Here is a 14,073-nt window from a genome sequence, read left to right as displayed (position 1 = left end):
GGGGTCTCGAGTCAAGAATACTAAGTACAGGTCAATCTTTTTTTCACAATCTTTTTTTTTTTAACAAAATTGATCCTATTAAAATATCACATATAGTTACCAACCAATGGCACAGATCAATATCAATTCAATTTTTTGGTTGATTTACTACTGACATTCTGCCATTTAAACCCTTAATTTGTATGCCAGCCACTACATTAAAGCTAGGCTCTGGGGGAAAAAACAAGTTTTGATATGTTGTACTGTACAACTGTTTTGAATATTTAAAAACCAGGGCCGGATTAAATGGCTGTAGGGACTGGGGTTATAATTGCAAGTGGGCCTAAATACTCTGTGGCTAAACAAGATTTTTGGTGACTTTTCTTGGGGTTCGGGGCCCCATCGGGGTTGTGGTGCCCCTAAAAGCCCCTATGTTAATCTGACCTTGGGGGAAAAAGGGTGGTTACGTCTCTTTTTCTCCCAAGTTTTTAAATATTCAGAAATCTATCTCGTTAAGCATTCCCGAGTTTATTGTTGGATATGCTTTTTCTGTCTTGGTTAGAAAAATCAGTTGTAACATTTTTTTCCCTCTATTTTGAAACTATGTAGAAATGGGGTGTCAAATAATTGGCAAGGAAACCTTTTGTTTATTTAGTTGAAAGCTAATTACCAGTGGTGGCACTACAGGGGCATGGGGATCGCTCTTCCAGAAAATATTCCTGCCCTCTCCCCCAGTTTTCCCCACAACCTAATGATGGATATCAATCGCGAGTAAAGTTGATGCAGGGCAGTCGCTTATCCAGTAGCTGTCTCTTATACACATCTAGATGTGTATAAGAGACAGATTCGAACGTATGCCTTTGTATCACACACCCTTAAATGCGGTGTGTTTAACTAACTTATACTTAATACAAACTACATGGAAAAGTCTTTAAATCAAAGATAAAGGAAAATCAATTGATATGATAAAGCTTTTGTTATTGAACTTGTCTGGATAAGCAGGCCTGACCACTTCAAACATCCTCCAAAGTTCTGACAATAGTACAGATTCTGATGTTTACAGCATGTGGTATTGCATTAATTGGAATGGAAGAAATTACTAATTACAAGTCAACAAACCCACTCAAGGCAAATCTAACTAATTTAATAAACCAGGGTTGGGGAAGGGTCTCGAGCCAAGAATACTAAGTACAGGTCAATCTTTTTTTCACAATCTTTTTTTTTTTAAACAAAATTGATCCTATTAAAATATCACATATAGTTACCAACCAATAACACAGATCAAAATCAATTCAATTTTTTTGTTGATTTACTACTGACATTCTGCCATTTAAACCCATTTTATGTATGCCAGCCACTACATTAAAGCTAGGCTCTGGGGGAAAAAACAAGTTTTGATATGTTGTACTGTACAACTGTTTTTGAATATTTAAAAACTGGGGAGACCAGGGCCGGATAAAATTGCTGTGGGGACTATAATTGCAAGTGGGCCTAAATACTCTGTAGCTAAACAAGATTTTTGGTGACTTTTCTTGGGGTTCGGGGGCCTACTTTCCCCATCGGGGTTGTGGTGCCCCTAAGAGCCCCTATGTTAATCTGACCCTGGGGAAAAAGGGTGGTTACGCCTCTTTTTCTCCCAAGTTTTTAAATATTCAGAAATCTATCTCGTTCATTCCCGAGTTTATCGTTGGATATGCTTTTTCTGTCTTGGTTAGAAAAATCATTTTTTTCCATCTACTTTGAAACTATGTAGAAATGGGGTGTCAAATAATTGGCAAGGAAACCTTTTGTTTATTTAGTTGAAAGCTAATTACCAGTGGTGGCACTACAGGGGCAAGGGGAATTCGCTCTTCCAGAAAATATTGCTGCCCTTTCCCCCAGTTTTCCCCACCCAACCTAATGATGGATATCAATTGCGAGTAAAGTTGATGCAGGGCAGTCGCTTATCCAGTAGTGTGCTTATTACGATCAATACAAGCAATGTATTTACCCCCCCCCCCTCCTTACATTTTACCTTTTCCCTCCTCACTTGTTCACCCAGATTTCAGACGCTGGCACCGCCACTGCTAAAATTTAAATTACACAAAAAAGCTGAATGGCACTCACAGCAACAATTCATAATATTCCAATGAGAGCAGTTTAGCTCTACTTGTGTTTCAGCCAGAGGGCTAAAATACTTGTGTGAGTTAATGATAGCACGCTGTCTTTCAGATACTGTACAGGATTTAAGCTGTTGGTCGTTGGTCCATGTTCACATGTCCAGGCACATGCCTACTAATACATACACATTTTATGAACTTTGCACACAATTTGGAAGAGAGTAGGCAGTAGACTCTTCCAGAGTGTCAATCAAACTTAACAACTGACCAATCACAACAGGGCTAGGAATACACACATGTCCTACAAACACATGTTGTCCCACAAACATACGTTTTTGCGTATGTTCCAAGGGGGATAGCGGAAATGCCCAATGTGTCCTGGTTATTTTTGTTCTTAATTTTAAAGAGTGCAAAACTTAACTTTCTTATGACCCCTCCGAACCCTATAAGGGTACATTGATCATTTCGTTGTTCTAAACTGGAGTCTGTTTTATCAATGGTTGTATACAGTAGCATCCCTATACAGTTGAAGCCATTTTAGCCATCAATTTTACCGGTACAAATTACTGGCCAACCAGTAAAGTTTTGAGTTTTAAAATAAAAAAAAATTACTGATTAGGCCTAGGTAGTCTAGATTGGCACTCTTTTAATAAACATCATTCCAGTTTATGCCTAAGGTATGAATGTTGTTGTTTCTTCATGTCATTGAACCCCAGTCAAAACGGGTAATGCCTCTGCGCGCATAGCTGAATTTTCATGGTCAAATTAACCAGTAAAGATTTTTCATTTGGAAGAACACTGCCTATAATAGGTTGGTTATTGTGATATTTCATTCATTTATTCATCCAGGGCCCAATGGGAGACCAGTGGTTAAAAGTTGAGAATAAGTAAATAAATAAATAAATAACAAATCAACACTTATTCACTTCCTTTTAACAGAATTCAATTGCAACAGATTTTTAAAAAAATATTAAGTAAATACAAGAAATTAATTAAGTGTACAATAAATGATCATTATTATTATTATTTTTCTGTTCTTCAAGCAGATAATTATATAGCATGTAACAAGAATTATGGCTTTCAATTTCTTTTAGATGACAACCCCTCCACTAGAGGCACCGAGATCACATTCTTCGGCTTCTTCTACTTCACAAGGCTCCTCTTCAGGTATGCATAACTTAATAGGCAGTTTTCGCCGCTCGACATTAATCTTAACGTTAACAGATGACGTCATAATTTATTCATCTTGCGTTGCGGAGTATGTTAATTTCAGGATTTTACGTGCTCAATGTATGTTGTTTATGGGTTTGCGCATGCGTATTTCGATTTGTTTGCAAAAGGGCCGGAGCTATTGCGCTGATTGTTGGGTACTAACGTTAAAGTTAAGGTTAACGTCGTGCGGCGATAACTACCTAAAATTATTCAGAACAAAAAGTTAACAAACATTATTATTACTTTGTCTTTTGTTACTTGTGAATCATGCTATATCTTGTGTTTCATGGGGGTTTTTTTTTCAAAATTGTTTTTATTGCATTTTTTGTGTGTCGAAGTGTGACAGTGAGTAATAGTCTCATTGAAGCTTTTGTTTGTTAATTTGTTTTGGTTTCAGTTACTGAAATATTATGATCCTAATTACTATTCCAGAATACATTTATACAAGAAAATATACTCGTAAAATTATAGAGAGTTAAACAATTAAACAAAAGTGGATTAAAATGTTTGATCAAATAATGCAGAAAATTTGTCCAACACAATATAGTACATTTTATCTAATTTTCATGCAAGAGCTTGATCAAGTATTTATTTGTCCATTCATTCATTCCGTCCGTCCGTCCATTCAGGCATATAATTTTACAGTCGATATCGACAGTGGATAGCTAAATTTGATTGCATTACATTTATAAAAACATATAAATACATTTAGGAAATAAAGAGACATTGAGATTGATTGCTATACCGTAAAATTGAAACAATTACCAAAGACAGGTCTGCCTCCAATCAAAGATCATTTTGGGACCAGGGTTTCCATGGTCTTTAGCAGTTTTGGGCTCTAATTAGACTCCCTCTAATTAAAGACTGGCACTAAAAGAATAATATACATAATAGTATTTTTGTTATATATGACAACAATAAAAGTGGTCTTTAATCTGGTCTTTAATTGGAAGGAGATCTGTATTATAATTTGCTATTGAAAGAAATAAATTCTAGATATCAAAAATATAAATCCTTGATTAGATACACAATCTGAAAGTGTTGACAACATCAAGACAGTCGAACCTCAGTAGCAATTTGAGCGGTAGAATCTCAAACTTGAGGACCACCATCCTGCATGACTAAACCTCACCACAACATTGGACATGCTGTGTTTAACGTTTGACGTTCGCTCTCTTCCTCTTTCTGCACAGAGATTTACCCTGTGGTTGACGTGCCAGATGGGGTGTGCAGAGAGAGGAATATGGATAGACGCCATAAAAACGCAACACCGGAGAGAATTGCCAAAACAGCTGCACACATGTCTGATATCTTTCGCGAAAATACACATTCTTCGTACTCAGATGGTAATTCTTTTAGAAATGCCTTTGGACAAAGCATGGAAAATGATGAACAGATGCCGGATAATGGCAATGGAACTAGATTGGGTTCTTTTGACTCGCATTTCCCAAATATCTTAGGTGAGCAAGTGAATGGGTATAAAGGCAGGAGTACTAAATCGCCAGATTTTATTGCCATTAATCCTACGACTGATGGAAGTAACATATCTTATTTTCATTCAACTGATTATGATAATGACAATAGTGATGTAATTGAAAGATCTTCAGCTGTTCACATTCTTGGTGCAAATTTAGCCTCCATTGAGCAGATGCAGCACCTAATGCAGAGCCAACTGGTCAAATTAGACTCAGTAAACAAACGGTTATGCAGAATGGAACAAAATCAACAAATGATATTTACCCAAGTTCAACAAATGCTCAAGAAAGTGAATACTTTGGTGGCAAAGTGCAATCCATCAGCCATATCAAAATCTAACCATATTCAGAGAAAACAAGTGGCAAGTCAGGTGCACCAAGAAGATGTGAGCCCTAATGCTGACAATGCTTCCATGTGGGGTAATTCAACTCATATTAAAAGAACACAAAATGACCTGGTGAGTCAACGGCAGCATGAAGTTCAAAGCTGTGATGTTGATGATAGTGCTACCATCTTGGATTATATTTCCCAACAGTCCCGCACTAAGAAAGCAGCTACTTCATTTTCAAACATTATTGAAAATGACTTGGTGAATCAGCTGCAGCAAGAAGTTTCCAGTAGGGATGCAGATGACAGTGCTACCATCTGGGATTTTACATCCCAACGCTCTGGCATCAAAACTGTTGTTCCTGGTGAAGAACATCCTCATTCAGGTCCTACAGATTCTGACATTGTGACACATTCTGAACAATCCTCTTGGATAACAAAATATTGACCAGAAAAATTATCCCATGGTAATAATAAAAATCTGCCAGAAGAAACCAGATCACTTGGAATCCAAAGCCATTCGAATGATAAAGTTCACACTTTACCAGTGCCTGTGTACATTCAGAAAGCTAGGAATAGTGTCAGAAGTGATAGTGCACAAGAAGGAAACTCTCATATAATCCAATTCCAGAATGTTGTAGAATCTCAAGACTTGGTGAGTCAGCTGCAGCAAGAAGTATCCAGCAGTGATGCAGAAGACAATACTACCATTTGGAATTTTACGTCCCAATGCTCTCGCATCAAACCTGTTTTTCCTGGGGAAGAACATCCTCAATCAGGTCCTACAGATTCTGACATTGTGACACTTTCTGAACAATCCACTTTGATAACCCAATATCCATTAGAAAAATTATCCCATGGTAGTATTGAAAATCTGCCAGAGGAAACCAGATCACTTGAGGAAATTCAAAGCCATTGTAATTTTCATTATTCAAATAATGAAGTGTACTCTTCACCAGTGCCTATGCATATTCAGAAAGCTAGAAATAGTTTTAAAAGTGATAGTGCACAAGAAGGATGTTCTCTTTTTGAAAATGTTGTAGAATCTCAAGATAATATGAATAGTCCTCACACATCTCTGACACAATTGGGAACGGATGTGTGCAGTTCCCCACAGACACCAGATATGGAATCGATAAACAACCAGCATAATATGTCTGCACAACATAATAACAAACTGATTCAGATTTACAATCAAGAGAAGAATGTCTGTGGACCAAATGCCATCGCAAAATCTTATGCTGTCCAGAAAACGAAACAAATCAGAAAGAACTTAACTCTGATGCAAGATCAGCAATCTAAAATGGCATTGAAGAGGTTTGAGAATAAGATGTCTCAACCAGGGGACAATATTTTCATCGGTAGTGATGATGCAGGGATCGAGGTCCACAGGTCAATATACCTCCAATGCTATGACTTTTCCAAGATAAGAGCCAAACCAGGGCGGGCCTTCATTGTGAAGATGCTGGGGATACTTTTCACCAAAGAGGAACTAAGCAATTCCAGTTATATAGGGGGTCCCAGACGATTTAGTGATGGTTCTGTGAGAATCAGGGGAACTCTAGATCCAGTCAGACTGCAAGCTATTCTTGCTGAGGCTGAAGCCTTGTTTGGAGATGTTTATAACAACATGTCTGACATTAGAGAAAGCATAAATGGAAAGTGTAGACGCGCAGAGGTTTAATTCCTGTGACAGCAGGACTTTTTCTCACGACCAAAAACAACTCCACTCACTATTAGCCTCCAAAAGACACTTCGCTGGTAAAAGCATCATGTTTATTTCATTTTATTTAAGAGGGCCCTTGAATTTCAGATGACCTAACTTAATCTTAGTGACATTTGTGGTTCAGGTGCTATCTTCCTGGGCCCAAATCATTTGAAACACCATGTTTTTATCATGGCTAAAGAAAATTTTAATCCAAACCCTGATGACGAGACTGTCTTGGTTTCAAGGCAGGGTTTATAAAATATTTTTTCCTCCCAACACAATTTGTATTTCATGTACTGTGTTTGATTTTTAACATTTTTAGCATTTTGTAAATAAACTAAATATAAGCAGCTACCATCCTGTAACTGAAGGCAACTTAATAAAAATAATTAATATGAAAGTATATGTAAATTCATAGGTGCTATGCATACAGTATTACAGTAATAGTGAAATTGAATAGCCTCAATTTTATTAAAATGTTTTAATGTTAAACATTTATTAATATATAATAAACTTTTTTAGTTTAAAAAAAAAATTAAAATTCTGTATTCTGTATGTGTAACAGCTATACAGTTAAACTTGCCTAAAGTCGACTGTGCCTGAGTCAAATAATTTCAATATTTCAGTGGCATTTTGGATTCGACTTATTCAAGTTCAACTGTACAGTCAACTATAAACTTGAAATATAAATAAATTGTAAACATGTGCGTGTGATTGGTTGATGATAAAAACACGCTCACTTGCTAACCAATAGCGCTTGCTAACCGTTAGCGGTAACCGATCGGGCATTCTCACGCAGGTGCTAACGGTTATCGCTAATGGTTAGCTCCCGATCCGGATAATAGGGCTCTCGTGAGAACCAGGCTTCAATAATTTTTTAATTAATTTAATTGATTGTCAGTGGGAGTCTGAACGGATTGTCATTAAAAATGATCCGTTGCGTGCGCGTTGTTGCATTGTGTTCTTAGAATCACGTCTGCTAACGACCATCAGACGCAGGGAGTGCCTGGCTTTTCCCTCTGAAGTTTCTGGCAATAAATTAGTAAATACACTGTAATCATATGTGGCTTACACTTACAGTATAACATTAACACAGTAATAACCTGAGATTTTGATAAAATTTTCTTTATCTCTAAATTTTGAGGAATCATAGTTAACTAGTACTACCCATATATACAGTCAACGTATTTGAACTTACTTGGCTAGCATTCAGCCGTTTAAAACTGCTGAAATTTTTTTTAACGACTACCTGACCGCCAAAAATTCCAACGTCAGTAATATATTGCAGCAAAAATTCATTACTATAGGTTTGTACTTCAAAAACTATGTTTTAACACATATACTTAACACAAGAGAGTTCTTGTTGTGTGACAATATATTTTAAATAAAAAGTAGGCCTATTGTTTATATCAATATTAAAGAATAACATTATACATTTTACATTAAAGATAATATATATGTATGACTCAATATATTTCAATATGTTGTGAAGAGGCTGGTAATGAAATACTTCTCACCCCCCAAAATTTAGTCACCTCTTTCTTTATAGACCAATAGGTACACTATAAATTTTATGATTGCATAATTTTAAATGATTTATAATGATAATGATGATTATGATGATGACAAGGGCAGTGTCACAACAAAGGGAGCAATAGTGATGGCGGTGATAATGATGATGATGCTTGTGATGGAGATAATTCCAATGGATACCAGTGATGATGGTGAAATTGGTCATGGTGATGATGATGCCTGGCAAGTTATTCATTCTGGGTAGAACCGGTTTCCTTTCAACGTCATTAAAATTGATTTCTTATTATAAATTTACAAGGATCACATGTTACTGATGCAAATTTTGATTTTTACATTGTGTACATGAACAATTAAAATAATGAAGATCAGATCAGATTTTGATTTGTTATATAATCATACAATACAAAACAATAAAATTGCCACAAGGGAGATTATAAACTTCAAAGGATTAGTAAATACACATCTTGATGTGGACTACAATCATCAATCCTCAAATTAATTATTTATTAATTATTAGGTGATGACACAGATAACTAATTTTACTAACTGTAATCTAAATTTGTTTTGAAAAATATGGAAATGAATACACTCATAGAAGTATAGTACTCGGACTCCTGTGTTCTGTTATGTAATGGGCTCCAAAAAGCAATCATTTTAGCATAGGTAAGGCTGCCCTTTCACTTCTCCTCAAGCCATAATATCCTGTGCATAAAAATTATTAGAATTTAGTAAATTTAGTACCAGTTTACATTGGACTTTTACGGAACATAAGTCTTACTAAACGTGAATGTTTTGAACTTGGCCACACATATGAACCTCACACATGAGAATATATTTTTATGAATTTATTTATAATTCCATTGTATATGAAAGCATAAATTGATAGTTGAAAGTTTGGTATAGAGATACACCTCCAAATTATCATCTTTATTTTAATATTTTTTTATGAAAAAAATTCATCCCATGTTGTTTTACTCTAACCTTTCATGCAAACATTGTTTCTTACTCGTTCATTGTTTATAGAGATCCCATGTTATTGCTTAGTGAATACACCCACCATTGTTTTATGTATATAACAGATAAAATTTATCTTGACTTGAGGACCACTATCCTGCATGACGTTAACCAGACTAACCTCACCACAACATTGGATATGCTGTGTTTAACGTTTGACATTCGCTCTCTTCCTCTTTCTGCACAGAGATTTACCCTGTGGTTGACGCGCCAGGTCGGGTGTGCAGAGAGAGGAATATGGATAGACGCCGTAAAAATACAACACCCAAGAGAATCGCCAAATCCGCAGCACATGTGTCTGATATCTTTTGTGAAAGTGTACATTCTTCGTACTCAGATGGTAACTCTTTTAAAAATGCCTTTGGACAAAGCAAGGGAAATGTTGAACAAGTGCCAGATAATGGAAATGGAACTAGATTGGATTCTGCTGAATCGCATCTCCCAAATTCCTTGAGAGAGCAAGTAAATAAAGTGTATGCAGGCAGGAATACTGAATCACCAGATATCGAGATTAATTCTGGGACTGAGGGAAGTCACTTAAATTTTCATTCAACTGATTATGATGACGATAATAGTGATGTAATTGAAAGAACTTTATCGGCTGTTCACATTCTTGGTGCAAATTTATCATCCATTGAGCAGAGGCAGCACCTAATGCAGAGCCAACTGGTCAAATTAGACACTGTAAACAAAAGGTTATGCAGAGTGGAACAAAATCAACAGATAATGTTTACCCAGATTCAAGAAATGCTAAAGAAGGTAAATACTTTGGTGGCAAAGTGCAATCCATCCATCCATCCAACTCATATTAAAAGAACTCAAAATGACCTGGTGAGTCAACGGCAGCATGAAGTTCAAAGCTGTGATGTTGATGATAGTGCTACCATCTGGGATTATACTTCCCAACAGTCTTGCACTAAGAAAGCAACTACTTCTTCAAACCATATTGAAAATGACTTGGTGAGTCAGCTACAACAAGAAGTCCCCAGTAGTGATGCAGATGACAGTACTACCATCTGGGATTTTACATCCCAACGCTCTGGCATCAAAACTGTTTTTCCTGGTAAAGAACGTCCTCATTCAGGTTTTGCTGACTTGGACATTGTGACACTTTCTGAACAATCTTCTTTGATGACCCAATGTCCACCAGAAAAAATATCCCATGGTAATAATAAAAATCTGCCAGAAGACACCAGATCACTTGAGGAAATCCAAAGCCATTCTAACGTTCACTATTCGAATGATGAAATGCACACTTCACCAGTGCCTATGTATATTCAGAAAGCTATAAATAGTGACAGAAGTGATAGTGCACAAGAAGAAAGCTCTCATACAATCTTGTTACAGAATGTTTTAGAATCTCAAGATGATATGAATCGCCCTCACACATCTCGCACTCAATTTGGAACAGAGATATGCAGTTCTCCACAGACACCAGATATTGAATCGATCAACCAGCATAAAATGTCTGTACATAATAACAAACTGATTCAAATGTACAATCAAAATAAGAAAGTTCTTGCAACAAATGCAAAATCTTCTGCTGTCCAGAAAATGAAACAAATTAGAAAGAAGTTAACTCTAATGCAAGATCATCAATCTAAATTAGCGTTGAAGCGGATTGAGGATAAGATGTCTCAACCAGGAGACAAAATTTTCATTGGTAGTGACGATGGTGCAGGGTTCAAAGTTCATAGGGCAATTTACCTCTCCTGCTATGATTTATCCAAAACAAGATCAAAACCAGGACAGGCCTTCATCCTAAAGATGATGGCGAAACTCTTCACCAAAGAGGAACTGAGCAATTCCAGTTATATAGGTGGTGCCAGACGATTTAGTGATGGTTCTGTAAAAATAAAGGAAACCCTAGATCCTGTCAGACTGCAAGCTATTCTTGCTGAGGCTGAAGCCTTATTTGGTGATGTTTATAACAACATGTCTGACATTAGAGAAAGCATAAATGGAAAGTGTAGACACACAGAAACTTAGTTACTGTTAATGACATTTGTGGTTCAGGTGCTTTCCCTCTAATACCAGGAGTCCTAGGCTCAAATCATTTGAAGCACCATGTCTTTTTATATCATTGCAAGACAATTTAAGTCCATACCCTCGGTGATAAAACTTGTGGAACTAGGTTTAAAGCCTTGGATTTATCTGGTTTTTTCCCTCTCAACACAACTTTATTTTATTTACTATGTACTAAAACATTTGATTTCTTTTTAAACATTGAATTTGTTTTTTGCATTTTGTAACTGAATTTTATCTTAAGCAGCATACCATCCTGTAACTTGTTATTGGATGTAAAGACAACTTAAAAATAGTAATTGATATGCAAATATATGTAAATTCACAGGTGCTATGCATATTAATGAGAAAATGGAATAGCCTCGATTTTATTTGAAACTTTTTAATGTTAATCAGTTATTAATAAACTTTAGTATTAAAATTGTGTATTCTTTGTCCATGTTAAATGTGTAACAACTATATACTTCCGCCTAATATAAATTCGGAATACGAAAATGAAGATTAAATGCTCAAAACCTATGTATTTCATTAAATTACTGGCTTTTGAACCAAAAAAATAGAACAATATTAATGAGTAATGTTTATTTAGGCGCACAACACATGCACCATGGATTGTCAATAGCGAATATATCACTGTCCTACTTGAAGATGACAATCCCTACGCAAGGCAAACATACACACACAATGCTTTACAAAAACTAAATCTCAGATGTGAGGCTTAAGGGAGTGGAGTTGTTTTGGTCGTGAGAAAAAAATCTTTACCGGAATTAAACCCAGGACCCTGGGATTTGGAAGGCAAGCATTTTAACCATGAAGCTATTCAACTCCGCTCCATTGCTATATTGTTTAATCACTCAATTATCTTTAGTTCACTCACACATGTTGTTTGGATCCATCAACAAGGCTTGTTTCAAACACACTTTTGCCTTTGACCCTGACATTTCTGGCAATAAATATAAAGGTATTCCATAATAAAATGTCTGTAAATCATGATTTAAAAAAAATATCTGACTTTTACCTCAAGTTAATAATAACCTAGTATGTGATGAGCACCAGAACATCAAAAAAAAAAAAAAACACCTGGAAGACATGATGAGATAACAAAATATCTGTAATCTAGTAAAATGTCCTAAAAATAGAATAACAATCATGAAAAAGAAAAAAAAAAAAACAGCAGCAGTTAACTTAAAAACTAGAGCAGTCATCCCATAGAGTGCATAAATCTGCCATGTCCCTGAATACTAAAGAATACAGAAAACAAAACCAATTCACATTCTGCGACATTCACCTTTAAAATTTCATCACCTCTTTTTAGACCAGTATGTACCTTTCCACTAAATATTTTGATAATTTATTGATTACCTTTTGCATTTAAACCTTATTAATGTGATGATTTGAATTTCTGTGACCATATCTGTCATGTTGTATTGTACAGTAGTATTATATGTAACTACGCATATTATGTACAAACACTAGAACTCATCATGATATGGTTCTCTGTCCTGTTATTCAATCATGGCTCATCAACACAAGTTCCAACCTTCTATTTACCAATAGGTGGCGCTGCAGCCAGTGCGTGTTTAATTTCAATGCCACAATATCATTGAACTTTGGTCTTCTCACCCACAAAATGTAGTCACCGGTTTTTTAGACTAATAGGTAACACCTTGTGTTTGCATAATCCTAAATGATTATGAGGATGAAAATAATGATGATAGTCGCGCAAAAATGGCAGCAACGCGACAACGATGATGATAGTAGTGATGATGTCTGACGAGTTCACATTCTGGATAGAATCTTTATCCTTTAATATTGATTAATTGCATCTCAATTTGCAAGGCATATCGCATATAACTGATGCAGATTTTTATTTGAACATTGTGTACATACAGTTACAATAATGAAGAATTTTCTATGAGATTTTGATTTAATTGACATTATCGTAAAGAAATACAAAACACAAAAGATAACATTTGAAATACTGTAGGCGGAAAATCTCCAAGGGCAAAAAGAAAAATATACACATCATGAAAAAATTCAATATTATGCCGCAAAAATTCCTTTTTGGGCTGTAAGGCGAGACATTTTTTATACCTTGTTCATTGAACCCACTGCCTGCCAGTAATGATGATTTCAAATAAAAATAAAATTTTGCTTTTGGCTACTTAGCGCACCCACCACCACGAAAAAAAGGAAATTTCATAATAAAATAAGCTTTTCTTTCTTTTTATTATGGCCATCGTTGGCTTTAAATTAAGATGTATATTTCTTCCTCAGTAATTATGTAAATTTGAACCATTTAACCATTCCATTACTATGCTGTATTCTGTACATTCACCAAAAACATTTTATTTTTATTTTCTCTTCCGTCTGGATGTTTTTGGCAAAACTTTTTGTTATATAAGAAAACAAGATTTTTCTTCTTTTTTTTTGCCGTCTTTTGACGATCTTTAAAAAATAAGGTCGCCAAAATAGGAATCATAGATTAATTATCATTTGTTAAATAGTATTCACAGTTATAAGTAACTTTTAATGATACTTTTAGGTTTGTATTAAAAATAGGGAATGAATATGCTCATGTAAGAAGTACAGTAGAACCTCGATTTTACGTACGGTACGGGACCGGAGGCCGTACATAAATCAGGGGATTCGTAAAATAGAGGTTGGGTTAAATTTGTGGTAACCTTTGACCTAATACGT

General features: G+C 35.5%; 1 protein-coding gene across 2 annotated transcripts in view; it reads left to right on the top strand.

Moving 5' to 3' along the window:
- Positions 1-14,073, top strand: part of LOC117123170 (PHD finger protein 20-like protein 1) — a 43,387-nt gene that overhangs the window by 14,887 nt on the left and 14,427 nt on the right. For both annotated transcript variants that reach the window (XM_033269021.1, XM_033269022.1), the window contains exon 7: positions 3,173-3,245. In XM_033269021.1, the coding sequence (XP_033124912.1) occupies positions 3,173-3,245 (73 nt within the window). The remainder of the gene's footprint in view (positions 1-3,172; positions 3,246-14,073) is intronic.

This window comes from Anneissia japonica, unplaced genomic scaffold (genome assembly GCF_011630105.1).
Source record: "Anneissia japonica isolate Jap-2015-1 unplaced genomic scaffold, ASM1163010v1 scaffold560_len657749_cov147, whole genome shotgun sequence".
Taxonomy (NCBI): Eukaryota; Metazoa; Echinodermata; class Crinoidea; order Comatulida; family Comatulidae; genus Anneissia; species Anneissia japonica.
The sequence above is the reverse complement of the archived record's forward strand: the minus strand, read 5'-3'. Positions and strand labels throughout refer to the sequence as shown.